The sequence below is a fragment of the Xenopus laevis genome, chromosome 9_10L, assembly GCF_017654675.1.
Source record: "Xenopus laevis strain J_2021 chromosome 9_10L, Xenopus_laevis_v10.1, whole genome shotgun sequence".
In the NCBI taxonomy this organism is placed as follows: domain Eukaryota; kingdom Metazoa; phylum Chordata; class Amphibia; order Anura; family Pipidae; genus Xenopus; species Xenopus laevis.
In genome coordinates, this window is record NC_054387.1 from 57,182,658 (window position 1) to 57,208,390 (window position 25,733).

The window sequence follows — 25,733 nt, forward strand, 5'->3', positions numbered from 1 at the left end:
ATAATTCAATATCTATAATGATTATTTCCTGTTGCAATACTCTCACTGCAATACTCTCAGACTGGGGAGCCATTCATTGCCTTTGGAGAATTGCTGGGTGCAGGAAGTGGGTGCCAGTCAGTAACGTGAGAAATGTAATTGCCAAAGGGCATGAAACATAAGGCTGAGAGAGAGAGGAGAGAGAATCAGAAAGTGAATACACATCCCATGGAAGCAATGGAAGTACAGACAATAGCATTAGTAGCAGGAAATGCACTCCCCCATTAAATGGAAGTAAAGACAATCGCTTGAGTACCAGAAAATATGCAAACCCATGCAAAGGCAGTAGAGACAGTCTCACTGATACCAGGAAATACATTCCCCCATGCAATGGAAGTAGAGGCAATTGCATGAGCACCAGAAAATACACTCCCCCATGCAATAGAATTAAAGACAATTGCATAAGTACCAGGAAATATCTGCTCCCATGCAATGGAAGTAGAAACAATTGCATAAGTATGAGGAAATACACCCCCCCGTGCGAAGGAAGTAGAGAAAGTCATACTGATGTGAGGAAATACACTTCCCCATGCAAAGGAAGTACAGACAGTCACATGAGTACCATGGAATACTATCCCATGTTCAAGTATTCAAAGTACACAACACTCCAACAGTAATAGAGTGCATCATGTTTTCCCGAGTGACACAATATGACACACTGTATGGGGGGGGGCATTCGTTTACTCTGTTCCGTCCATCGTTTTGATGGGAAATAAAAAAGCCTCCGTTTTGTAAAAAAAAAACAATTTCCCCATCAGTTCCTCTGTGTTTGTTGTCATCAAAGAACAATAAGACCCCGTGGGAATTCCAGAAATCTCGGACTCACTGAAACTCATTAGAATATTCTTTAATAAGTGATAACCCCCTCGCCCCCCCCCATCCCACTGTGACCCATTTAATAGGAAAATAAACCACACAATTATAACAAACCAAAGGAAAACAGAAGGACATTTATTAACGCTCATTCACTCTGTTTAGTAACTCGGGGACCATTTGCCTGTGAGTTGCGCGGCTGGGACTGACGCTTCTTTATAAGAGAATCAGCTCTGTGATGTGACACTGGAACAATGGGACACAATTAGTTTGCCGTGACGGTCTGGGAATCCGGCTTTTTATGGGTCATTCGCCTTTTCTGCCAAAGAAAGCTGAGATTAAAGTGTGATGTCGTCATTGGCTCTTGAATTGTCCATAAAAAACATCACTAGTGCAGGATTTTATGGGAGGGGTGAGCAAAATCAGACAGCGACATACAATGGCAATGACAGTTATACATAACTATAAACCCAGTGAGAATGAGGAATGAATGGGTATTGAGAAATTGATTAGATTTACTGGGGGCCATTTATCAACACTGGGCAAATTTGCCCATGGGCAGTAACCAATCAGATTGCTGCATTCATTGTTCTACTTGCAGCTGGCTTTAAAAAGCTAATCACTGATTGGTTGTTATAGGTAACTGTCTATGGACAAATTTGCCCAATGTTAATAAATGAGTCCCAATATACTTCTTGCATTCACGAAAAACACATTTTAGATTCCCCTTTGATGACAAACTAGAATTATGTACCCTCTGGTGTAACAGTGGCAAAGTGCTGAAGTTGGAACCTGTGTGTTACAGTTTACACTTCACAGTGTCTACTTTCTTTCTGGTAATATAACAGCAGTCCTGCTTTGCTTTATGGCAGGGATTTCAGGGAAAGATCTCAATAAACTGTTTGCCATTAAGTGTGATCCTCTAACCTGAAAGGCTCAGTGTTGGTTTTGTTTGCCTTTACCCCTCTGCATCTGCAGCCAGTAGAGGCTGAAATTGAGGTATAAGAAAGGTGAGCTCAAGCAGAGCCAACCAAATTACTTAACTTTTAAAATACTTGATGTATGAACAAAGAGCTGGCATAGTGAGCTGGAATAGAAGAGTGTAGTTCTATATAAGTTTGTGTGGGATAGAAGGGATGATTATGAAAGGTAATTAAGTACTGGCTTTATTCCATCTCTGGCAGGAAGTTGTGCCGCTCTGGTAGGAAGTTGTGCCCGCAGGACCGGTGATACTTTAAATAAACAGAGCAATGAAAATGACATAGTTTTGGCAGGAATGCAGTATTTTCCTCCATTTATAACAAAACATTTAAATCTGTGGAACCCGACACGCTAAACTCAAAGCACAACATCCAACATCAGCATGATGCTGACCCACTGTAACAATGTACAGGGCATACAAATTCTCCCAGAACCTTGGCCAAATTCTGCATAGTTATTGGCTCGGGGATTACAATGGCCCAGCCAATCATAATTCAAGAACAGAACTGTGGCAAGGGTTAGAGCCCCCAGTCAACTAAGGAATGAGCAAATTGGACTTGGGATATGTGTGTATGCCAGGGAGGAGATCCTCATATCCAGAAGTGTGTTTGCCTTTACTGATTCAGTTATACCAAACAGAATGATGGGTAAGTGGGTGGAAAATATTTGGTCACATAATCAGATTTGTTTAATATAAACCACAGGAAGGCAATGAAATTAGTAAAAAGAGACATAATTGATGCAAGTAGGAAACATGCTTGGTTTCCTTTAAATTCACACTTTTCTACTGAAAATCTATTGGCACATTGTGTCCCCAAAAGCTTACCATCTAGAATATGCTGCTGCATCAGTTTATTGGAGAAACCTTTTAAAACTTGTGATTGTTTATACTTCCTGAGAGGCTTCTGGGCTCTGTTATGTGCAGAGGTCCCTTCCAACCCTCCCAATTCTTCCAGCTCAGCAATGCCGTGGCCCTTGGAGGAATGCAAACACGGGCAGCCTGCCAGCCAGATCTCAGGTCCATATGGGTTTGGTTACAGCGGATCAGCACTTTCTTATTATTTCCTGATTTCTGGCCTAGCACCTCCAAGCACCGTCTATCCAAGGCCTCGCCAGCAAAGAAGTCTGCACAGCACAGTTATGTAAAATGAACGTAATCCTTTCCTTCCATTTAACCCCTCTTAAACCTATGGGGGGATGGTGCCTGTACATGTATTTTAAACATTGCCCAAACTACTCAAACCCATTTACTCTCACAGCTGCTCAATTCTCTTTTCTCAATTGCACAACCTGCTTCTCCCAGTCCCACAAAGCTGTATGACCTCTATTTCCATTGTTACTCACTGATTGCTATGCATTGTTACTCTGCAATGACAGGAGGAAACAACTAACAATCAGAACAGAAGTAACTGGCACTGTACATAATACAACCTCCTACAGGGAGAGACGCTGCACTACATGTAACACTTCTTCTTTGGACAGAAATAACCTACAGAAACCCCTACAAAATAAAAGTATATAGGAATTTGCTGCTTCCTAGATATGCTGCAGAAAGTTCCTACCAATGACCCTTGGGTTTTCTCGTGGCCTGAAAACACACACACGCAGCTCTTTAAAAGCAACACTATTCGTTTGTGGCCACTTTTTTGCTGGGTTTAATTGCACCTTTACAGATAGGGCTAGGGTTGCCACCTTTTCTGGAAACAAATACAAGCCTTCCTATATATTTATCTTTTTCCATATTAATAACATTGGTATCAACCATAATTTGTTACCGGTTTGGCCGGTAAAATACCGGCCAGGTGGCAACCCTATATAGGGCCCTATTTGTTTGCTCTAAAAGGGCTACATGGCTAATCTACCAGATGTTGCATCTTGCCATTAGCAGTGAAAAATGTATTCTGCACTCATAACATTTAAAGCCCCAGACTCCGCAGTAAGAAATATATCTGGGCCCCACTACCCCCAGCCCAGGCGCTGCTTAAGCTGCAACACAGCCATGAGGCTGCAGCACAATTAGCCAGATTAACGCAATGGCTTATTATCAATGTGCAGCTGCCGGTGCGTATGGGGTCAGGCACCCAGAGGGGAGACGTTCCATGCATCATGATTAATAAAGATCAGTTTAGCAGGAATCAGAGAGGTTTTTTTTTAAAAAAAAAATTATGCAGAATATTCAAATTTTCAACAATCTGCAGAAAGGGCTGATTGCGATTTCTCAGTGATTGTGTCAAACAGGCACCGAATAAAATAATGTGCGACTTATCCCAGAGGCACAAGAATGGTATCTGAATAGAATGTAGAAGTGTTTAAAGAGACGGTAACAAAATGAAAATGCATCCTTTTAAACACAGGGCTGTATTTATGAAAGAACTAAAATGCCCATTTTTTCCATCCTTATTCCCTTAGGGCTCTTACAGATGAGCGTTTTTACCTGCGTTCCATTTTTCTGTGTTCAGCCGCAGGGGAGCGCAGGAATAGACGCATTACATTTTTTCCAATGGGGCTGTACTCACACAGGCTCGTGTAGGCACCGAACGCAGGAAAAATGCAGCATGCTGCGTCTCAACCTGCGTTCGGCACCTACACGTGCCTGTGTGAGTACAGCCCCATTGGAAAAAATGTAATGCGTCTATTCCTGTGCTCCCCTGTGGCTGAATACAGAAAAACGGAACGCAGGGGAGCGCAGGTAAAAACGCTTGTCTGTAAGAGCCCTTAGGCTTCTGATCTTAGTAAAATACTGCCCAGACTGCAACTGCTGTATTTATTGAGTAGCTCTTGAAAGTCCACTTGCAAAAATCCTTGTCAGTGTGATGTTGCTCATTGCCCACTGCCCAACAGGATGCCCTAAAGCCCTCTGGTGGAAAAAATCAGCACCACACACCCTGGGACACAGAGTAATGAATTCCACCTATGTGGCACCAGGAAAGACTTTATTGTAGTGTATGTGTTTGCGGTGCTGGAGCCCCTGGGCAGACCCTTGTGCAATGACTGCATTAATTACAGGGAATTTAGCAACCAATTTAAAGGTTTCAATTAAATATTAAGAATAATTATAAAATAATTGTTCCAGTAGATCCTTCCTGTGTGTGTATGTAATTGGGACACCCGGAGGCTCACTGGCATTGTGTTAGAAAGCTGAAATGGGTGGAGAAGGGCCAGGCGCCCTTGAGATATTGTTCAGAACCCTTTATCAGAGAACTACACAAACACGGTGGGTCACAAAAAAGGTTCTTTAGTTTCCCCAGTCTGTAACAGGGTCCCTTAGGGGGTCTAGATAAAAGCATTTAGGGGTCAAGCCAGGCGACAGTTCTGTTTGTGGATTGTGCTGCATTTAGGCCACAAGGATAAGGTCGAGGTTGTGGTGCTGTTGCTATCTTTGTGCGCTAATGACAGTGAGCCTTTTGCAGTTCTGATCCGTGTGTGTGTGTGGGGGGGGGAACTAATGACCTATTTTGCACCATTCATTTAAAAATGACATTTTAAGGTCTAATTCCACTTTAAATGCTCCTCGCTGATCCCTTTCAGTTCATTGGCAGTCGTTCCCAGAGATCCATGTTGCATTCCCCCAGGAAACAGCATTATTCAGAACATAAGCCATTCCCTTGTTACGAGCCTTTATACATACGAATCTGTCCTTTTCTTTCGCCTTTGATGGGCTGTTTGATCCTGCGCCGCCCGTCGCTCTGATCATTCTCTGCGCTGGCTCTTAACTCTTTTGTACTGGCTCATTTGCAGGATTAAGCGGTAATTGTGTCTGTCTCTCCGGGAATGAATTCTCTCTGATTTTAGGATGTTTTGCAACATTGCCTTTTGCTCACTGTACCCACGTTCCATGAGCTGAGGGGCAATTGTATTACTTTGTGCAAGGCTTGTGCTCCTCACTATGTTAGGGCCCCATGTATAACAGTGCAACAGTAGATATTTTTACTCTATACATCAGAGACACCCAACCTGCATCTCTCCAGCTCTTCTAAAACTGCAACTTTCAGCAGCCCAGGAGCCAGAGATGATGTCAGCGGAGCCCATTTATTATTAGTAAGGTCAAAGTGAACCTGCCCAGCTTGGTAGGTAGATTTACTGCTTTGATAAAGCAAATGTAAGAATTCCAGCTGCTGCAATTCAGTGTAGGAAATAGAACCTGTTTTTGACCCCTTACTGCAAACCTTGGATTGTTAAGACATCTCTCTGTACAGGCAATAAGCAATCTTAGGGGGCTGTTCCTGCTGAATTATGCTTAGTACCGGATCATACCTTTATTGTCATAGTTTTATGGTATCTTTCTGTACAGGCAACAGGCAAACTTAGGAGGCTGTTCCTGCTGAGTTTTATGGTATCTTTATACAGGCTAAGAGCAATCTCATGAGTCTGTTCCTGTTGAATTCTGCAGGGGAATTCAGCAGGAGCAAAGTGCAGGGGCATATCTATACAGTATGGGACCTGTTAACCAGAATGCTCAGGACCTGGGGTTTTCTGGATAACAGATCTTTCCATAATTTGAATCTTCATACTTTATATCTACAAGAAAATTATGGAAACATTAAATAAACCCAATAGGTTGGTTTTACTTCCAATAAGGATTAAGTATATCTTATTTTGGATCAAGTACAATGCACTGTTTTATTATTACAGATAATTTGGATTATTTGGATAAAATAGAGTCTATGGGAGAGGACCTTTCTGTTATTCGGCACTTTCTGGATAACGGGTTTCCGAATAACAGATCCTATACCTGTACTGACATAATTTTATGGTATCAGTCAATGAGCAAGCTTGTCAGGATTGTTCCTGCTGAATTGTGTTTAGTACATTCCACCAAAATGTCCTCTTAGTTGGGTAATTTGGTAGATATATTAAAAGTGATCAAGTAGTAACAAGATCTCTCTTTGACTCTCAGGAATGGGGGATGGACACCATGGTCAACGTGGGCACAGTGCAGCACTTCCTGTGGCATTGGTTTCCAAGTTCGGCAAAGAACATGCAGCAACCCAGCCCCTCGCTTTGGAGGAAGAGTCTGCGTTGGGCAGAGTCGGGAAGAAAGGTAAAAAATGATGCATGCTTGTATTGGCTAGATGTTTGAGTGGCAGACTCCCTGTCCCTCTCCGTGTAAGCTGCCATTAGAGTGTTATAAATTTAAAATAAATAAATAAAATTAAAAATGTTATAAATTTAAAATAAATAAATTAAATTAAAAATCAGATATTATTTTATAATACACAAAAGCCATGAATATCTTGTAAAAAGTTCTGATGTCATCAGTTATAAACGGTGAGTTCTGATGTAATTTCTGTCACATGACTCACTGAAACGTGTGTATTATAATAAATAGAAGTTACCTCAGAGTTCCATGACCTGTATAAAAACACTCGGCCTTCAGCCTCGTGTTTTTATATGGTCATGAAAACTTCTCGGTAACTTATAATATCCTTATATTTTACAAGAGGGGGTACTTTATTCACTATATAAACAAACACAATTCCATTAATATAAAACATTCATATAATGCATATTAAAATGTGCATCAATAAAAACCAAAACTTTCTATTACAATAAACATGTAATAAGCATTGTACCTACCTTTGAACAAAATCTAGATCAGTGTTTTTTAAAGGCTGTTGTGCATACAGATAGATATCTTCATAAGATGACTCCACACATATATACTGTACAAATTAATATACATATACACGTATTTACAAAGCTAACTCCCTAAAGACAGATGGAGCTTACTCACCTTAAACAACTATAAAAATCCAATGGAAATTAATTAACGGGAGTGAAAGCAATCAGCCGTACACCAAAGAGACCAATCAGAAAGGGTTATGGAATAGATGGGTTTCAAGGTGCGTTAAAATGTATTAAGATGCCCAACGTCCTGCATCTCCAAAGAGCGAATCTTCTTCACCCAGTATGGTATCCACCACCTCTGAACAGGGGAGAACTTTATGCCCAGTAGGAACCAGACACTGTGCGCTTCAAGTGTAAAAACTGACAGTTGAACTAGAAAAGGTGCGTTTAACTCAAAACCCTGGTGACACACTTATGCTCCATAGGCTCACTCCTGATATTTTAAATAAGAGAGGCAGGGGATGCCCATTTCATTAGAAACGTTTTGTATACTTCAATATTAAAGGGACACTGAAGCAGGAAGTGGTCTGTGGTCTCCACCTTCCAAGAGCCCTCCTCCCATGGATAGTCACAGTCATCGGCACACCTATTCTTCAGGTTCCCATTAACATAGTTATAAGTTGATATCCCTTATCATTGGGGGAACACAAGGTGAATTAAATAAAGAGAGTCCTACACATATCATCTGTGCAATCTCCCAGGGCCAATGGTGAATGAAATTAGGATCAGTAGCAATCAGGACTTTGTCAGTCTCACTCTCATCCACCAAATCATTAAAAGGAATGTCATTATTTTGCTGAATTGGGGTCTCATTCAGCAACAAAGACATCGTAGCCAAGCTGAGCTTTTGCTCCTTCAGAAGTCCAGCATAATAGTTTTCAGCAGCTCCTAGGATGCCAGGAACCAAAGTATCAAGAACCTGGCCTCATTTGCAAGCTACAAACAAACTCACAGGAAACTGCTTCCATATAGTTTTAGTAAGGGTCAGGCGAGTGGTAAGGCCTGCAATACCTTTCCAGAATCAGGGTAGAGTACCTGTCATAATGTTATTCCTTCATCAGAGCCTTAACTCTGGTGATCTCCCTACAATCACCCCCATCAGACACCAGTCTGTCAAGCTTGTTCCTGAGTGCACATAGGAAATTTAGATATCATTTGGATGCCATTTGCTTGGGCTCAAAATTTCCCCATTTGTCCTCCTTTTAATTATCTCCCACCACACAGCCTTTTTGCTGCAGACAATTATTAAATATTCTTGGGCCTGAAATAAATCCTTGAAAGAGTGTTTTAAAATAAGCCCATGTGCCATAAGCCCTTATCTCTCTTTGGGGTCTGAAAGTAATGTAGTCTAAAAACTCCACAGCCACCACCTCACGTGGTATAGTTACAAAGTCTTCTTTAACAAAGAACCTATCCTACTTCTCCATATACTTCTATAAAAGGTAAACCCTGTGTGATCTGTGTACATCAACAAGACCAGCCTCTCTAACTATGCTATTGAGGAAGACAGTATCAGAGTTCAGTTGGTCTCCGGCAGCTCTCCTGTCCATGAGCCTAGTCAAAACTAAAAACTAAAAACTACCAACTAGGCTCTAAAAAGAAAGGGCATAATCTTGATAAACAAGTCTTTTCTTGCCAAATTTAACTCAGATAAATAATAATCAGGTGAGGAATATTGCTCATACAGAAGGACGTCAAGGACTATGCAATGACCCATCTCTATTTCAATCACCCATGATGTGACTGCCACCTTATCAGTCCTAAAAAGGACTGCCACTCTACTGTAAGGCTGGGCCTCAAGAGACCAATAAGAGGGACTGTGACTTCATTCCTTTTTGGCTTATAATACGTGAATAATTTGCTTATAATACCTGAATAATTAGCATTTACGGATTTTACACTTACTAATACTGGTCACAAAGCACTGTCCCTGGAACTTCACCAGAAGGTATGATGAGACTATAGATGGTACTTTTTGCTTAAACAGCAACTGAGTGCAGTAGTAGATACCATTATCAGTTGACCAGAGGTAATGTCTGAAATCACTTTTTCAAGAAATTGGCAACATGGGAGCATTTTTTTCTATTGTGAAATCACTTGTAGCATAGTGGATAGGAGGTAATCTAAAAATATCTGCTGCCCTTGCAGGAGCTGGGAATGTAGGAAAATCCTCCTCTGTAAATTCAAATGATGAAGTTTGCTTGGCTTTGCAGTTTTTTTCCTGCCTTTAACTTTCATCCTTGGATCGATCTTGTCAATTTAATCCACAGAGAAAACCAACTTCTGTGGCTTTAGAAGCAGTGACATGGCCTTTAGCTCATGGAGTAGCCAAGGGGAGCCAGAGGGGCCACTGGGCTCTGGAAATGAGAGGGATTGGGCCCAGAGAGACACTGTACCTGGAGGAGGGTGCTGCATTCTCATCACTGTTGTAAACAGATATGGAGCAATGTTTCATTTCCTGCATGTCCTTGTCCATCTTCCTCCTTTTCTCATGGTTGTCAATAGCCTCCCTGACAGGCCCAATCCTCTGCGCCAGGAGTCAGTTTTGCCTCCAGCTCCTCAAGCATCCCCTTTCCATATGGAACTTTACCAACACCCATAAGCAATGGCGTAACTATAGAGGGAGCAGAACCTGCAGTCACAGGGGGACCCAGGGAAACAAGGGGCCCATGAGTCAGAACAACCTTCAACTTACTGGCCATCTGGGATTTTCTGCAGAGGGACCTACAAAAAATCATTTGAAGAGAGGGCCTGGTCTCTTGAAGTTATGCTACTACCCATAGCACACACCTGCACACAGACAAACCCTTCTATCTTACACTATTAAACAGAATGAGAAGCAATAGGCCAAGGCTGCCTCCTTGCTCGCATGCACAGATATTCTGTATCAGAGAAGAATTATATATACAGAATTATTATGTTGTCGAGAGGCAAGCGAATGGTTAAGCACAACTGGCTGTCATATAGAAATGGAAAATAATTGGCTGTCGCAGCAGCGTGCCCTTCCCATCATTCTGTTTGTCACCCTGAAATGTTCCCTCATATCTGGAAAGGTCTCACCCTCCAGTCAATTCTATTATTAATCATTCAGTGTGCTCAGGCAGCACAGAAAGATATGCGTGGTAGAGACTGTGTACCACTTTATAGGAGTTGGTTCCCCATACAGGAGTGGTGTTACAGGAAAAGGTTACCCTGACGTCCATATTTTATTCATGCACTTACTGATTCTGTTTTTGGTTTTGGAGGGAAAAGTCAGTTATTTATCTGAATGCAAATTGGCTGCTGCTGCCTGGCCGGCTCTGCGCTGAATGCGAATCACAGAAATCTGCCCTTTTCCCTGCACTGCGTGTAATTACCCTCATACATGGTGTTACTGCTGAAGCCCCTTCCCATATAGAAATAATGCCCCCCACATTCTTCTCCCAGTCCCCCATACTCAGCTCTGTCTGATTAAATCACTGGCATTTATGTTGGGTGCCGAGCTAATGCGCTAACATTGCTGCGCTCCAGTCTCTGCTTAAAGGACACAATTAACTCTGCTCTGATTCCGCGTTTGGGTTCCTAATGAGAAATTTCCAGGGCACTTAACCCCGCGCTTGTGTGCAGCAGCCTGACCTTTTGCTCACGTTCTGATAGGAAGGAAAAGGCCATTTAGTTCCATCAATATTATGCTAATTGCACTAATTCCCTGCATTTTTTGCTTCTCCCTCGGCACCTGTTCCCTCCTTAGATCATCGTGTAACTGCTGCAGCAAGAGAACGTGCCTGATATTATCTGCCCTGATTAATATGTGGGGGGGGAGGGAGTCTGATTATGTATATACATATGTTATATCACATGCACATACTTGTACCTTTGTAACTGACCCACTGGGGCACCAGTCTTAGCTTATTAAAGGGATAGTAAACACAAGTGAATGGGTTGCAGAACTTTCCGTTGTTGAGCAGAATGCTGGGAAATGTAGTTCGGCGGACCTTAAGTTAAAGGCATTGCAGCTCTAGATGTGTTATTTATTCCGTAACCACCACAGGTTCTGCAATGAGAACATTCCATGTCCAGTACCAATATTCTGGACTTCCTGGGGCTCTTGGACTAAATGCAGCTCAGACTGTGGAGGAGGGACCCACTCAAGACAGCGATCCTGCGAGAATGGAAACACTTGCCCCGGTTGTGCCATGGTATGTACCCCTACTTCTCATTGCATGCCCTTTATCTATCCCCTGCAGATAGCTCTCCTTCAAAGGCAAACTTGCCCTTTAATTCTTGGCATCTTTGCTTCTCCCTCACTCAGGAATTCAGAACATGTAACTCCGAGCCCTGCCCTGAAGTGCGAAGAAATACCCCATGGACGCCATGGATGGCGGTCAACATAACTCAGGGCGGAGCCCGTCAGGAACAGCGTTTCCGTTACACCTGCCGTGCTCAGCTCGCTGACCCCCACAACCTGCAATTTGGAAGGAAAAAGACAGAGACACGGTTCTGCCCCAATGATGGATCCACAGCCTGTGAGACTGACAGTGAGTTTTTGTTCTAATTGCTAGGGGTCAGCAACACTAGTAACTTGGGGTTTGGTTGCCACAGTCACTGCATGTATCAGCACCCTGGATAGCTGAAAAATGCATTGGCTAGCTTAACTTATCAATATTCCCCACAAGCTAAGCATGCTGGGAGATGTAGCTACAGCAGAGTGAGTCTGAAATACCAATAGCCACTCGTGATTTCTGTCTCAGCAGTTCTGGTGGATGATTTGATGCGGAACAGTAATACTCCAGGCCGTATGATCAATGGGGGTTGGAGTCCATGGAGCAGTTGGTCTTCCTGCTCCCGGGATTGTGAACTAGGATTCCGCTCCAGGAAAAGAATCTGCAACAACCCAGAACCTCGTAATGGAGGCCTTTCCTGTATGGGGTCAGCCATGGAATATCAGGACTGCAACCCACAGCCCTGCCCAGGTTAGAAGCTCATTTTACTGTGCCAAAGGTCTGCTCCATCCCATACACCTCCTTCTTTCATTAAAGGAACAGTAACACCAACAAATTTAAGTGTTTTAAAGTAATAAGCATGTAATGTACTGTTGTGCTGCACTAGTACAACTGGTGTATTTGGTTCAGAAACTTTATTATAATCTGCTGTGTGGCCATGGGGGCAGCCATTCAAAGCTGAAAAAGGAGAAAAGGCATAGGATTCACAGCAAATAAGCTCTGTAGAATACAATGGGATTCATCACAACGTCAATCCTGTGCTTGACTGGCTGCCCCCATGGCTACACAGCAGCTAGGGTTGCAACCTGGCCGGTATTTTACCGGCCTGGTGGGTATAAATGATGGTTGATCCCAATGTTATTAATAGGGAAAAATATAAATATATAGGAAGGCCGGTATTTTTTTCTGGAAAAGGTGGCAACCCTAACAGCAGCTTGTTTATATAAACTAAAGTTGTGTTTCTGAAGCAAATACACCAGTTTTACCAGTACAGTACATTATATTATCATTCCTTTAAAACACTTTAATTTTTTGGTGTTACTGTTCTTTAACCATTCAGGGAAAACACATACATGTTACTGTAGTACTGAACAGCAGTGCAGCCTTACATACCCCGAATGCACATTAGTCTCTCTGTGTTACATAAGAGTAAGATGGCTGCCCTTTCGGTGGCAGGTATGATTCCCATTGGAGCAATCTTTTGCATGGGCCTTCCAGTAGGAAAGTTTATCATATTCATATCTTCCTGGTTCCAGCGCTGATACTGAGCCCCGTTCATTCCCATGACTTTTGCTTGAACTCTGCTGCCACTTAGAGGCCAAAACGCATCAGGTTTGACATTTTGTTCCGATCTTTGGATCCCCATCCCTCTGTGCCCGGCAGTGAAGTCACAATCAAAATGTGTGGGTGAAACACACAATAACAATGTAGCACTCAATATTTTGCATCTGCTTTATGGGATCACTGCAAGTTCCACCCCGTTATATGTTCTGCCCCTGATAATCTTTCTTTATGTTTCAGTGAAAGGCTTGTGGTCCTGCTGGTCACCATGGACTCAGTGCTCAGCCACGTGCGGAGGAGGCCATTACCAACGGACTCGCACATGCACCAACCCCCCACCATCCAATGGAGGAGACATCTGTATAGGCCTACACACTGAGGAGGCACTGTGCAATACTTACCCCTGTGAAGGTACTTTTAACCACCAATAGAGCATTAATGTTGGGCCATCATGGCAAGGTAGCAGGGCATTCCAATCTGCTTCCTGGCCCTCATGCAATGCATTATGCTAGGGCCCCTCCATCCCTAAATACAGCCCAGGTTATGGTTTATTTCTATGGGAGAGTCACAGGGAGTTGGCACAGTGGGCTGGGAGTTGGGTTAAGTACTGTCTCTCAGACTGTGAGTAAACAAAGACAGATCTGTGTATGAGCGAAACTGCTTTTCCTATTAATTATTCATTCGCTTTGTGTCTGCTGAGTGAATCTGTTTGTTTAGCGCAGAAACCGGCGCCTTCGTCGCCCCCCAGCTCCCCAAATTTTCCAAACATATGCATATATGGCGGCTGCAAAATAGGAGTGTTTGTTGCCACAAATTGCTGCCACTTGGGATCCCTTCTAACTGCGCTAAATTGAGCCGCAATTCATGCACGGGAGAGAAATTTCAATTACACCCAACGTGACGGGAGCATTTAGAGCATGAAACAGAGGGGGAGAAAAGCTCCACTGCTAGAAAAGGGTTTAGGCAGCAAAAATTAACTGAATAAACAGCATAACATTGCGTCAGCCATCTTATCCAATGCCACTCTGTATATATCACCCTTGCTGCCCAGATTGGCCAACAATTACTCCCCCTTCCATTTTATTATCCAGGTTTATTATTACACCATCTAATATAGATCTGTGTTAAGTATATCACATCTCATAGTGTTTTGTTTGCAGAGTTATAATATGTATCCGTTTTGTTCCTTCTTTCACAGCCAAGCTCTCTTATCTCTCCCAGTCTCCTAGTTAAATGAGGGCCAGGCATCCAAAGCAGCAGTACTAAACAATTTATTATAAAATCAGAATATACACTTGTTCTCATTTTAACTTTGGGAGCAGCATCTAAGCTTTTTGAGAGGATCTTCCAATATTTTACATAAAACACAAGTAACTGTTCATATCAGAGCTACTAAAGGCTGCCATGGGTTGCTGGGAGCTGAGAAACTACACCTATAATAAACAGGCCCCATAATAAAAGGATTTGAGGGGAAAATCCTGACATTGTGGGTTCTGCTTCTCATCCACAGGTGGCTGGGCAGAATGGTCAGAATGGAGCATGTGTCATGAGGATGGGTCCCAGTATCGGAATCGATATTGTGAGATACACATCCCAGGGCCTTCCCAGTGTTTGGGGAACAGCACTCAATTCCGTGATTGCATTTACAATGAAATCCCAGGTTTGTAGGTAGCAGTGACTTGAGAATGAGACCGTTAATGTTTATCTCCTGGCCTGTTTAACCATTTCTCTTGCTTTTTTTAGTCATCCTGCCAGCTTCTAGCATCAATGAGAACACCGAATGTGGAGGTAACCCACCTTTATTGCAGCTGTAACGCTCATCTTACCTCCCTGACCCACTGTGACTCCACACTTACCTCCCTGACCCCATGTTACTCTCCACTTACCTCACTGACCCCTGTTACTCCCCTCTTACCTCACTGACCCTCTCTCTCCTCTTACCTCATTGACCCTCCTCTCCACTTATCTCGCTGATCCCCTTCCTCTTACATCACTGACCTCCTGAGACTCCCCTGTTACCTCACTGACCCAGTGACTCTACTCTTTTTCACTGAGTCCCTGTGACTCCCCTCTCTGACCCTGTGACTCCCCTCTTACCTCGCTGACCCCCTGTGACTCCCTGTGACTCTTCTCCTGCATAACTGACCCAAGTTGTATATAACAGATATCTGTTCCTCATTATCTGTGTGGTTATAATAGCAAAGCGCACATCATGCTGCCTGTATGGGGATTAGAGCGTGGGGTTGGGGCAATGCCAAGATATGCTTAGTCTCTGTGCCTCTGGTAGGCAGGAGATAAATTACTGGTTTGGCTGTAACATTTCTGCAGGCTGGCAGGGAGTGGGGGGCAGGGAGTTGAGACGGGGGGGACATGCAGGTGCTTGCACAAAGAATAGTGATTTGAAGTCTTTGCTTGTGTAATAATATATCTCTAGACTCTCCTGCTGCTGCTCTAGAAAGTATCACAGCCTGCAGCAGGTTCTGTGGCATTAGCGTTCCAGAAGGCATGCTCAAAGTTATTACATTCCAGAATTCCATCACTGGAATCAGTGAGACTGAGGAAATACACTGAGAGAGGCTCAGCCTACTTTGGAACTAGATAGATTGTCAGCCTATACTGAAGCTGCATAAGGGGCAGCTTATGCGGTTACAGTTTTTATCCTCAAGTCAAATCCACCATTGCTGTGCCCTGTGGATAATATCCGAACCCTCTTCCTATGCTTCCTCAAAGAAGACCCCTGTCATCTCTTGGAAGAGTTATGGGAGGGAATTTGTACCAAGCCACAGTAAAAGACTTGAGGTGCCAGGCAATGATCAGTTTACTGATCCCTTTCTACCTGCACTTATCATCTTTTGTGTAAGAATTTGGCATCTGTCATCCTGTCCTGGTACATTAGTCCAAGCCCCCAATTATTTTCCTTTTATTCCCCACAGGATTCAGCTTGATTCACCTGATTGCTACCGGAGTCTCCTGTTTCTTTGGCTCCAGCCTCCTGACCTTTGTGATCTACATCTATTGCCAACGGTGCCAGCGCCAGTCACAGGAATCCACCGTCATTCACCCAGCGACCCCCAACCACCTGCATTACAAGGGCAACTCTACACCCAAAAATGAGAAGTACACTCCTATGGAGTTCAAGGTGGGAAGGGACAGGAGCTTGGAATAAGTGCAAGATAGGGGACAGGGTATCAGGTTAAGCCTTCAGCAGAGGGTTGTACCAGTTTGGGGAGAGATTGTAAGAGGAAGTGAACCTAGTGGTACTATCACCTTAAGGGTCCCAGTTCACATAATTTTCTCTTCCAGCTGGTAAATAGTTACCCTCAATATATCTCTTCATGGATAGTGTTAATCAATGTCTCTCTCCATGGACAGGTCTGTCCCTACTAACAGTTCTTTAAAAGTTACATAACTTTCTCTCTGCACAGACAGTTGTCTTCATTGTCTCTCTCAACTAGCAGTTTCGTCATTCTCTCTCACAACTGATAGTTTCGCCATTGTCTTTCCCAATTTGAAGTTCTATCATTGACCCTCCCAACTGGTAGTTCCATCATTGACCCTCCCAACTGGTAGTTTCATCATTGACCCTCCCAACTGGTAGTTTCATCATTGACCCTCCCAACTGGTAGTTCCATCATTGACCCTCCCAACTGGTAGTTTCATCATTGACCCTCCCAACTGGTAGTTTCATCATTGACCCTCCCAACTGGTAGTTCCATCATTGACTCTCCTAACTGGTAGTTCCATCATTGACTCTCCTAACTGGTAGTTCCATCATTGATCCTCTCAACTGGTAGTTCCATCATTGACCCTCCCAGTTGGTAGTTTCATCATTGACCCTCTCAGCTGGTAGTTCCATCATTGACCCTCCCAACTGGTAGTTCCATCATTGACTCTCCCAACTGGTAGTTTAATCACCTCTCCTTGCTGGGCATTCTCCTTATTGTCTATAATGTTGAAAGTTGCATCCTTGCCCTGACTCTTTTCATCCACCATGCTGCTTCCTCCTGGGTTGGACTCTTGATTCCTGTGTGCCCTGGTTACTCCAGCCCAGAAATAAGCATTAGGGTCGTTCAGACCTGTGTAAGTGTTGAGTGGATTACCATGTCTCCAGTACACTGTTGGCTGAGCTGCCTGAAACTTGTGTTCAGGCTTCTCCTCCTGCAGTAAATATAAATCAGAGCAGACTGGTTCTGTTAGTGCTATTGATCCTCTGTTCTGATTTATTGTTTTCAGAGAGTCTTGTTAATAAGCTGTCTAGGAAATATGGGGGGGGGGAGTTGTAAGGATTGTCGATGAGATATGGTTTCTGCAGGCCTATCAGTCACTAGAAGATCTCTTTGTATTCTGTGCCATGCCACTGTCTTGGGTTCCACACGAGGCTGCACGTTTCTTCCTACCTGATACCCTTTTTCTGGGGAACCTACTTAATCTAACACATATATACTGAGTCTGTTAACATTAATAGAATGGTACTAATGACTCCTAGTCTTGGCTAGTTGGCTACCAGTTGTAGTTGAGCAGCAGTTAGACGGGGCAGGATGGGCCCCCAAAGTTGGCATGATACAAAGCCTGGAACTTTATCAGTTGGGATAGAATCTGACCACATGCCACCAGCCATCAATGCCATATCCATATCACACTGATCAATCCTTCCAAATACCATAGTGATTGTGCCCTGTTACTTGTAGCTGACAGAAGTGACCCACTTAATAACGGGGACTCCAGTCTTGGAGATGTGCCAATGGAGTTGGAGACCAGGTAATCCTCTTCTCAAACTCTTCTGGGGGAGCAGCTCATTCCCTGCATGTTTCCCCCCTTCCCTTTGCAAATAGGAGCAAGATGGGTTATGGGTGAGACATAGCGAGTTGTATCCATTAGTTGATGTTCTGAATTATGGGCCATATTATCACTGCCTGTTGTAAAGCTGACCACACACACAGCAATATGGTTGGTCAATTCCATGGCTTTGGAGTCAGGTTTAATTAGGTGGGACAGTTTTAAAATCAAACCAGTAGGCAACTTTATATGGACTGAATTTGCGCAGAGGTTTGATTGGTTTTGGAAATGAATCAAGGCAACATATTGAATCTTAGTGTGTATGGTTAGCTTTCTTTACCAAATCAGACATTCAAACAGATGGCATTTTCCAGGGTAACATAGTGGTTGTCAAAATTTTTAGTTCAAACCCTCACCAGACCACTCTTTAAAGGTCCAATCTTTGACCAGGGTCCCCCTTGAGGGTCCAACCTTTCACCAGGGTCCCCCTTGAGGGTCCAACCTTTCACCAGGGCCCCCTTGAAGTTCCCCCATTAGCTCATGAAATGATTACAGATTTGGGAGACTATTGAAGCAAATACAAATTCACCCCAAATCACCTTCTAACTGCTGGGTCAGCCATTGTTTCACTTATCACTTGGGGTGAAAGTTGGCATTTCAGAATTCAGCATGCTGTGGGCCATTGTTCAGTTGAGTTCTATTGTTGGTGTTTTGGCTAAGGTGAGGATATTATGAGTAATTGGGGTAATACATTGGGTTCAGTGGGTTAAATGATTTGCTCTTCTCTTTTAGACACTCAATAAGAACAATTTGCTTCCAGACGACCGGACCAACTTCTACCCATTGCAGCAGACCAATGTATACACCACAACATACTACCCCAACACTTTGAGCAAATACGACTTCAGACCAGACTCTTCTCCAGGCAGAACTTACACTAACAGCTGAGATTTGACCCAGCACTGAACTGACATCTGTACCTGAAGGATTCCTTGCAACACTCCCCCTCTCACAATTCATAAAACTGTGGCCTAACTCAGCCCCTAATGCTGAACGAGATGGGTAGGATCTCAGACCTGTTGATTATTCTCTGTGAATTCGTGTACATGTAGAACCTGATGAGACCTGTGGGATGATGTTGTGGTGGCATCTCCAGGGTCTAGACTGGGATGGAGAAATGATTGTCCAAGTCCTCTGATTACTTGAACACAACATGTTGCCTGTGCAGAGTAACCAAGACACTGACTATTTGTTTTTGGGTAATTTTTCATTTTTTGGGGGGAGGGGAGAATGGGTTGGTTGGGCGAAGGGAACACTGGACAAGTTTAAGTAGGATTGGAGACGGCCCATTACACTGAATGGCTTTGTTGCTTGCATGAGCATCTCAGGCTCACTCACCTTCATGGCTCTTTGCCTTTTTACCATTATCACTTTCCCGATGTCCATGGAACTGTTGGTTAGATTGCTGGAGGACTTGGACTCTATTTTTAATGAACTTGAGAGTCCCGTGGGCAGTTGCATTAAATGAAGCGGATACCATGCTCAGTTGGGCTTTACAGAACCAACCTTGTGAGCTACAGAAGGGCGATGTTTGTGGGATTGATTATGGGGGTGATGACGAAGCCAGTCCATGTGTTCTCTACTATCACATGGATATGGGTTCACCTACTCCTTTGCTGGCAAAGGGGACTAGCAACTAATTGCTTATCTCTGGGCCCCTCATTAGGGACAAAGCCAAACCCTGGAATCCACCAAGTGAGACACAGCAATGCACATCTCTCCCACCCCTTTGCTGGGCAGAAATGTAGCAGTCTGATAGGTGACAGGAGAAGGTGTGTCCTTGATTCTATCCACTGTAAGGGCTTCATTTTTATCGGATTTGAACAACATAGCCCTGTTGGGGAGGGCCTGCCCCTCGCAAGCTTGTGCCTAATTGAACCCTACGGTTGGTTCCTCTCTGATCCAGTAACTGATGGCAGTTCAGAGAGAAACACTGGCTCTCGGGTCCCTGCGGAACATTCTTTTGATCTCTCAATACATTTTTTCATTTTCACGTTTCCTAGAATTATGAATGTTGGCTTTTTTTTTTTAGTATTTTAGTATTTTTTTATAAAAAAAAAATCAAAATAACAGGACAAAGAATGTTGAAATTGCATTTTGTCTTCCACGCTGTATCTTCTTAATGAGACATCTGTACTGGGGTGGGGCTGGGGGAATACCCTATTACAAAATAATGTTTTTCTTCCCTTTATTAAAGAGACTGACGGGTGGGTGGAGCCTCAAAATGCCAAGGGGTTAAAAAAGTTTTCAGGTCATGGGCATGTTGCTCTACAGCTCACAGAATCAGTCACTTGGTCCCAGGACTAGTGTCAGTGTCAGGCCTGCAGCAGTGTGTGACCAGTTAATGGCGCATTGTGTCCCCTCTCATTGCTCTACTGCACCTGCTCTCTCCCTCGGTTTCACTTGTAGCTTTGGGTTAATCGTGCACAGTCTCATTTCCATTGTCTCCCTGATCTCTAGTGATTGAGACACTGGAGACAGGGCCGGATTTACATAGTGGGCACCCCTAGGCCCACTACCGTTCGTCACCCCTGTCCGCTCCAGGGGGACTGGAGCAATGGGGATTGGCGCATGGGAAATTAAAAAAATGATTGTATCTCCAGCGCATCCCCAGTGTTATAAAACCAATGTGGGTGTGGTTGGGCAGCATGCCGCCCCCCTAAAATCCTGCCGCCCCCAAGGCCCGGGCCTAGGTGGCCTTTCCACAAATCCGGGCCTGACTGTGACTGGAGATATCAATAGGTTAGAGTGTACATAAAAGTACAGCAGGGACAGTAAATGGGCATTAGCAATCGCAGAACTTCTAGTCCAACTAGAGACCTGCAGGCCAAGTATGGCCCCCAACTTGCGATCATATAAGCGAACATGCCCCCAAACGTCGGGCGCTCTGGCTCACAATACAGTCTGCTGCTTCTTGTTCCACTTACACACAATCTCCCTTTCTCTTCCTGGTTGCCGCATGCAAACTACAGATCCCCAGGAGGGTCAGTCCATGGAGCTCTGTGTGCTGGAAAACGTTTTCGAGCGACAAAACAGACATGGGCTTAGAAGATTTGATTATACTTAATTACAACAAATGAGTATCCAGACATACATTCAATATTAAAACTTCTGGCCTAACGCGTTTCGTGAGAGCCTCTGAGGAAGTGAGAATTCTCACGAAACGCGTTAGGCCGGAAGTCTGGCTTAAAGAGACTAACTTTTGGGGAACGGAACGGATCCGATAAACTTTGGTGATATTATTCTTAGGAAGCGCACACTCATTCTATTAGTTATATTGTCTTTTGGGATTTGGAGTCCCCCAGGGCTCCCCAACAGTCACAGGCTTTGTCCAATAGTTCATCCTTTGGCGTAACCATGTTTAAGATACAGGTGACTTATACCTGGGGGTAAAAAGGTCAAATTGTTATTTTATGTTAAACTTGTCCTTTAAACTTTCCATAGTGGGATAAAGTAATATAAGTCACAAAGCTTCAATCAAGTGACTAGGAACACTACCTATTGATTGGTTGCTATGGGTTACTAGACCTAGTGCTATGGTGATGCAATTACATCACTTCCGTAGTCTTTCTACTTCATTAGAATAAGGCCAGTGGTGTAGACAATAGAAACCTGTAGATGCTGACTGCTTCTAGACCTGATTCCTCAGTTCTAAACTTCCCCAAAAGGGACACCCCAGAGTCCTATGCAAATTAATAGGGGAGGGCGTTACTTGCACTTGAAAATAATCATTTCATGATTTGATTGTTGTGACCCAAAATGCTGTGGAACCCCGTGTGTGTATGGCAGAGCCACCGTCTCTTTCCCAACCCAGACACATAGTTGATACTCGGAATACAAATGCCTCCAAGGCCTGAAATTCAATTTTCCAGGATGCTGGCAGCTTTGTGAGGAAATAGACATCTTCATTGATACGAGGCTCATTGTGGCGAGAGAAGGAGCTAAATTATGGGGAAGGGATATGAGCGTTAAATCTGAAAACCAAATATTAGCAGAACCTGTGGGGCGGAGGGATAATTCTATTTCCACTGATACACAGAGAAATGCTAATACGTTATATTATCCGGTCTTATACTGTCTGTCCCTTTCTGTTCTCTGGTTCTGACTTTGGCACAATATGATAGAAGCATCTGATTAACAGCCTTTTTTGCTGGAGGAGAACTGATTTAGTCATATCCAGGACAGACAGACAATGGCAGACACAATGACGGTTACACAATTAAATCCAGTGAGAACAAGGAATGAATGGATAAATGGAATTCAATTTTCTACCATTAGGTAACATTTTATATTTGGGTTTATATCCCTTTTAAGTTCATATGCACAGAAGCTGCCATATTGTTTTCCTTAAAGAGAACAGTATGAGGGATTAGCAGGACATTGTTATATATAGTTAGTGAGAACTGTTCTAGTTAGACTATGGGTTTCATCAAGATTCTGGCACATGAAAGGAGGATGCTGTGAGTGGGGGATATGCATTCATATTCTTCATTCACATAAGTGTAATTATGCATGTAATATGTTGTCAGTGTTCTTTAGGGGACTGTGGGAAATGCTCTAGGACATGCACTCCCATCCATATACATACAAGGCAAATGTATAAAATAGGGGGACACTCTGGTTTCACAATAAGTTATGGCTTTCTACCAGTTACTATGTGGGATATCAGTCTCAGTTAACCCAGGGGGCCCAACTTTTTTACCTTCAAATGTAAAATAATTTTCGGAGAAACATAAGCATGCAAAAAGTTCCTGGAGGGGGGGGGGGCAAATAAGGATTGACTATTGGAAGACCCTAGCTGGACCGGCAGCCTCCAAGACGCTCTGTTTGGGAGTACATCTGATTTTTATGCAACTAAAAGCCAGGAATTCAAAAAGAAGCACCTGCTTTGTGGCCACTGGGAGCAACATCCATTGGCTTTGGTGAGCAACATGTTGCTTGTGAACCACTGGCTGGGAATCACTGGTTTAACCACTGAAGGGCTACAAGTTGCCAATTCTGATATACATTTTATGTCCTGTTATTGTACATCTTGTGTTCCTGCAGCCATCTTGCCCTAATGTCTTCATCTTTTCCCACTGTCTCCATGTCTTACTGTCTCTACTGTGTCTATCTTCTCCTGCTGTCATCACTTCTTACTTTATCTATCTTGCCCTATTTTTTCCATCTTGCTCTACTTTCTCCATCTTCTCTTGCTGTCTTCATCATGTATTATTGTCTCGATCTTGCCCTACTGTCGCCCATATTAACCTACTGCCATCTTGCCCTATTGTCCCTACCTTGTCCTAAGGTTTCCATCTTGCTCTACTTTCTCCATCTTGCCCAGCAGTTCTCCACCTACTGTCTCCATCTTGGCCTACTATTGTCATAGTAATTGACTGTCATTCTCTAACTAAGGAGCTTTCAGCTCCTGTACGCCTTACTGATAGAAGAATACATTAATCTGTGCAGATTTCAAGATATTTCAGTCCCTCACATTCAGCCCTCAGACTGCTCTAGAATGTAAGCTCTTTGCGCCATTCACAACTCTGACAGCTATAGGGAGGCACTAAGTGCGGGGGCTGAAAGTGGAAGTGAGATACAGTATATTTTCTGTCAGACCTTCCCCTGCCGAATGCTTCACCCCTCATTATGCAAAGCTTGTCGTTAATTAGTGGGCTCTGGAGAAAGCTCGTTAGCCTCCTATGCAATTTCACGTGCCAGGGTTCTGTAGGAGAATGTGACAGACTGTAATCACTGCCTCGACTCACTGTGAATTTCCTTCTCTCCGTTTGTTACTCTGTATTTTTATATCTGTACAAAGCAAAGAATTGGCAAATACAATTTAATGAGGAAATAAAAAAAAAGAAGAAAACGGGAGGAATTGGGTGATTTCTTTCCACCAGAAACTGGAGCATGGGGCTCAAAGCTGGGATCCCCAAAGAGCAAAACCTGTTTCTGTTCCACAAAAACCAACCCAGAAAGGTGGATTAAAGAAGGTGAGTGAAGAGAGGAGGAAGAGCAGAGGAAGAGGGCAGGCCTCTGGCACTGAAGGCTGATCATTTTTCCCAGAAAAGGTGGCAGAATTTTGGGAAGACGTGAGCATAAGTTAGCTGCAGGGGGCTACTGGGAGTTGTAGTTCCTTAACATCTGGAGAACAGCAGGATGGGAATCTCTGATGTGTTTGGTGCAGGGGGTTATATTGTAGCTCTGGAGAGAAATGTACTAATGAAAAATGAATTATGTCCCCCTCCTAGAAACACTACATTTGTTCCTTATTGTCCCAGTTGCAACTCAGTCAGTGCCCTATCCACCTCCCTTGTGCTACCAGATCCCCTGGAACTTCCCACTGATTAGAGGCGACAGAATGTCAATGGGGGAGAATATGCATCTGGGTTTTCCCTCCCACTGCCAAATGTTCTCCAGACTCATCTTCCTGTATCTCTAATTATTAGTCCAATCAGGCGTCGGTTCTAATTAAAAGCTGCAGCATAACGAAGCCGGCAACAGCGTGAGTGCAATTCCCAGGGCAGCCCCGGCAGCCACCATTAATATATCTGCCTCCTGTTATTCCTGGGATTTAACTGTGAGGTTGTCATGGAAGTGCAGGCGTGTAATAGAAAGATCCAACATGTAGCCCCCACCCCCAGCTATTATTTTACTACCTGCCAGTACCCCTGCCCCCAGAAAATACACATGGGGTAGGGACATAGTGTAACAAAATTTAGCAAGTAATTGTTTGCTTGTAAATAGTGGACCATAAAACATTGTAACTACACTGGATACTGAACAGCTGACTGCAATACTCCTCCCTCTAGGCTATCTCCTGCCTGTGGGCTGCTCTCTTACCCATTGTCAGCAAAAAGAGAATTAACTTCTCACTTAGTACAAAACCATGTCATTTGCTTGACCTCAGGGAGGAGAGCAGCCCTGAAACTAAGAAGGATCAGATCTCTGTATCTGGAGAGATTGTGATTTGCTACCCACAGGGAGGGTTCTGCATGACCACTGATAACACAGAGCTACCCATGAACAGGAAGTACTTTGTGTGTGTGTGAACAGGAAGTAAAGAGAACCTGTATTGTGCAAGTACTGAAGGAGATTGGACTCACTTACCTAGGGCTAGGACCCATCCTGATTTGGACAGAATTAAACAGAACATCCTTTGCAGTGGAGTTCACATTGCACTGATCTCTAGGGATACTTTCATGCTCCTAAAATAAAGTGAAGCAGTTCCTTTAGGACATCAGACTAACATGGCAGCTCCCGCTGTGCAAGGATAAAGGTCTGTGTAACGTCAGTAATGCACTACCCAATATACAGGATTTAATGAGATGGCCCAGGGAAAGGCTTTGGGTTTACTTCTCCTTTAAGAACATAATCGGCACAAACAGTTTCTAATCGTTTTATTTCACTAGAAACGGAAAGATAAAAAAAAGTTACAAACGCAATTCCACCAGGGACACCAGGGACAGGCTTGTACCATCTATGTACAACATACACACAGTGTAAGAGACATTTCCCCCCAGGTTATAAGCAGCATTAATATTTGGGAACAAACAGCCCCCCAAACCCACAACACAACTACCTACTGGATCCTCCAACCCCAACAAACACATACAGGCTTAATGTTTAACCCTTGTGGTGGGGGATCCATGTGACATTTTGGCAAACCATTTAGTGGCTCCCACAGAC

At 43.6% G+C, this 25,733-nt stretch overlaps 1 protein-coding gene across 4 annotated transcripts in view; it reads left to right on the plus strand.

Moving 5' to 3' along the window:
• The window catches only part of LOC108701254 (semaphorin-5B), a 116,455-nt gene extending 96,346 nt beyond the window's left edge, over positions 1 to 20,109 (plus strand). For 2 of the 4 annotated variants that reach the window (XM_018235617.2, XM_041577359.1), the window contains 9 exons: positions 6,731 to 6,874; positions 11,492 to 11,639; positions 11,753 to 11,978; positions 12,192 to 12,413; positions 13,464 to 13,634; positions 14,734 to 14,883; positions 14,967 to 15,011; positions 16,157 to 16,362; positions 18,792 to 20,109. In XM_018235617.2, coding sequence (XP_018091106.1) covers positions 6,731 to 6,874; positions 11,492 to 11,639; positions 11,753 to 11,978; positions 12,192 to 12,413; positions 13,464 to 13,634; positions 14,734 to 14,883; positions 14,967 to 15,011; positions 16,157 to 16,362; positions 18,792 to 18,947 — 1,468 coding nt within the window. In that variant the 3' untranslated portion in view covers positions 18,948 to 20,109. Of the gene's footprint in view, positions 1 to 6,730; positions 6,875 to 11,491; positions 11,640 to 11,752; positions 11,979 to 12,191; positions 12,414 to 13,463; positions 13,635 to 14,733; positions 14,884 to 14,966; positions 15,012 to 16,156; positions 16,363 to 17,911; positions 17,982 to 18,791 lie in introns of all 4 variants that reach the window. The other 2 variants (XM_041577360.1, XM_018235618.2) reach the window with 2 other exon arrangements.
• The last annotated feature ends 5,624 nt before the right edge of the window (positions 20,110 to 25,733 follow it).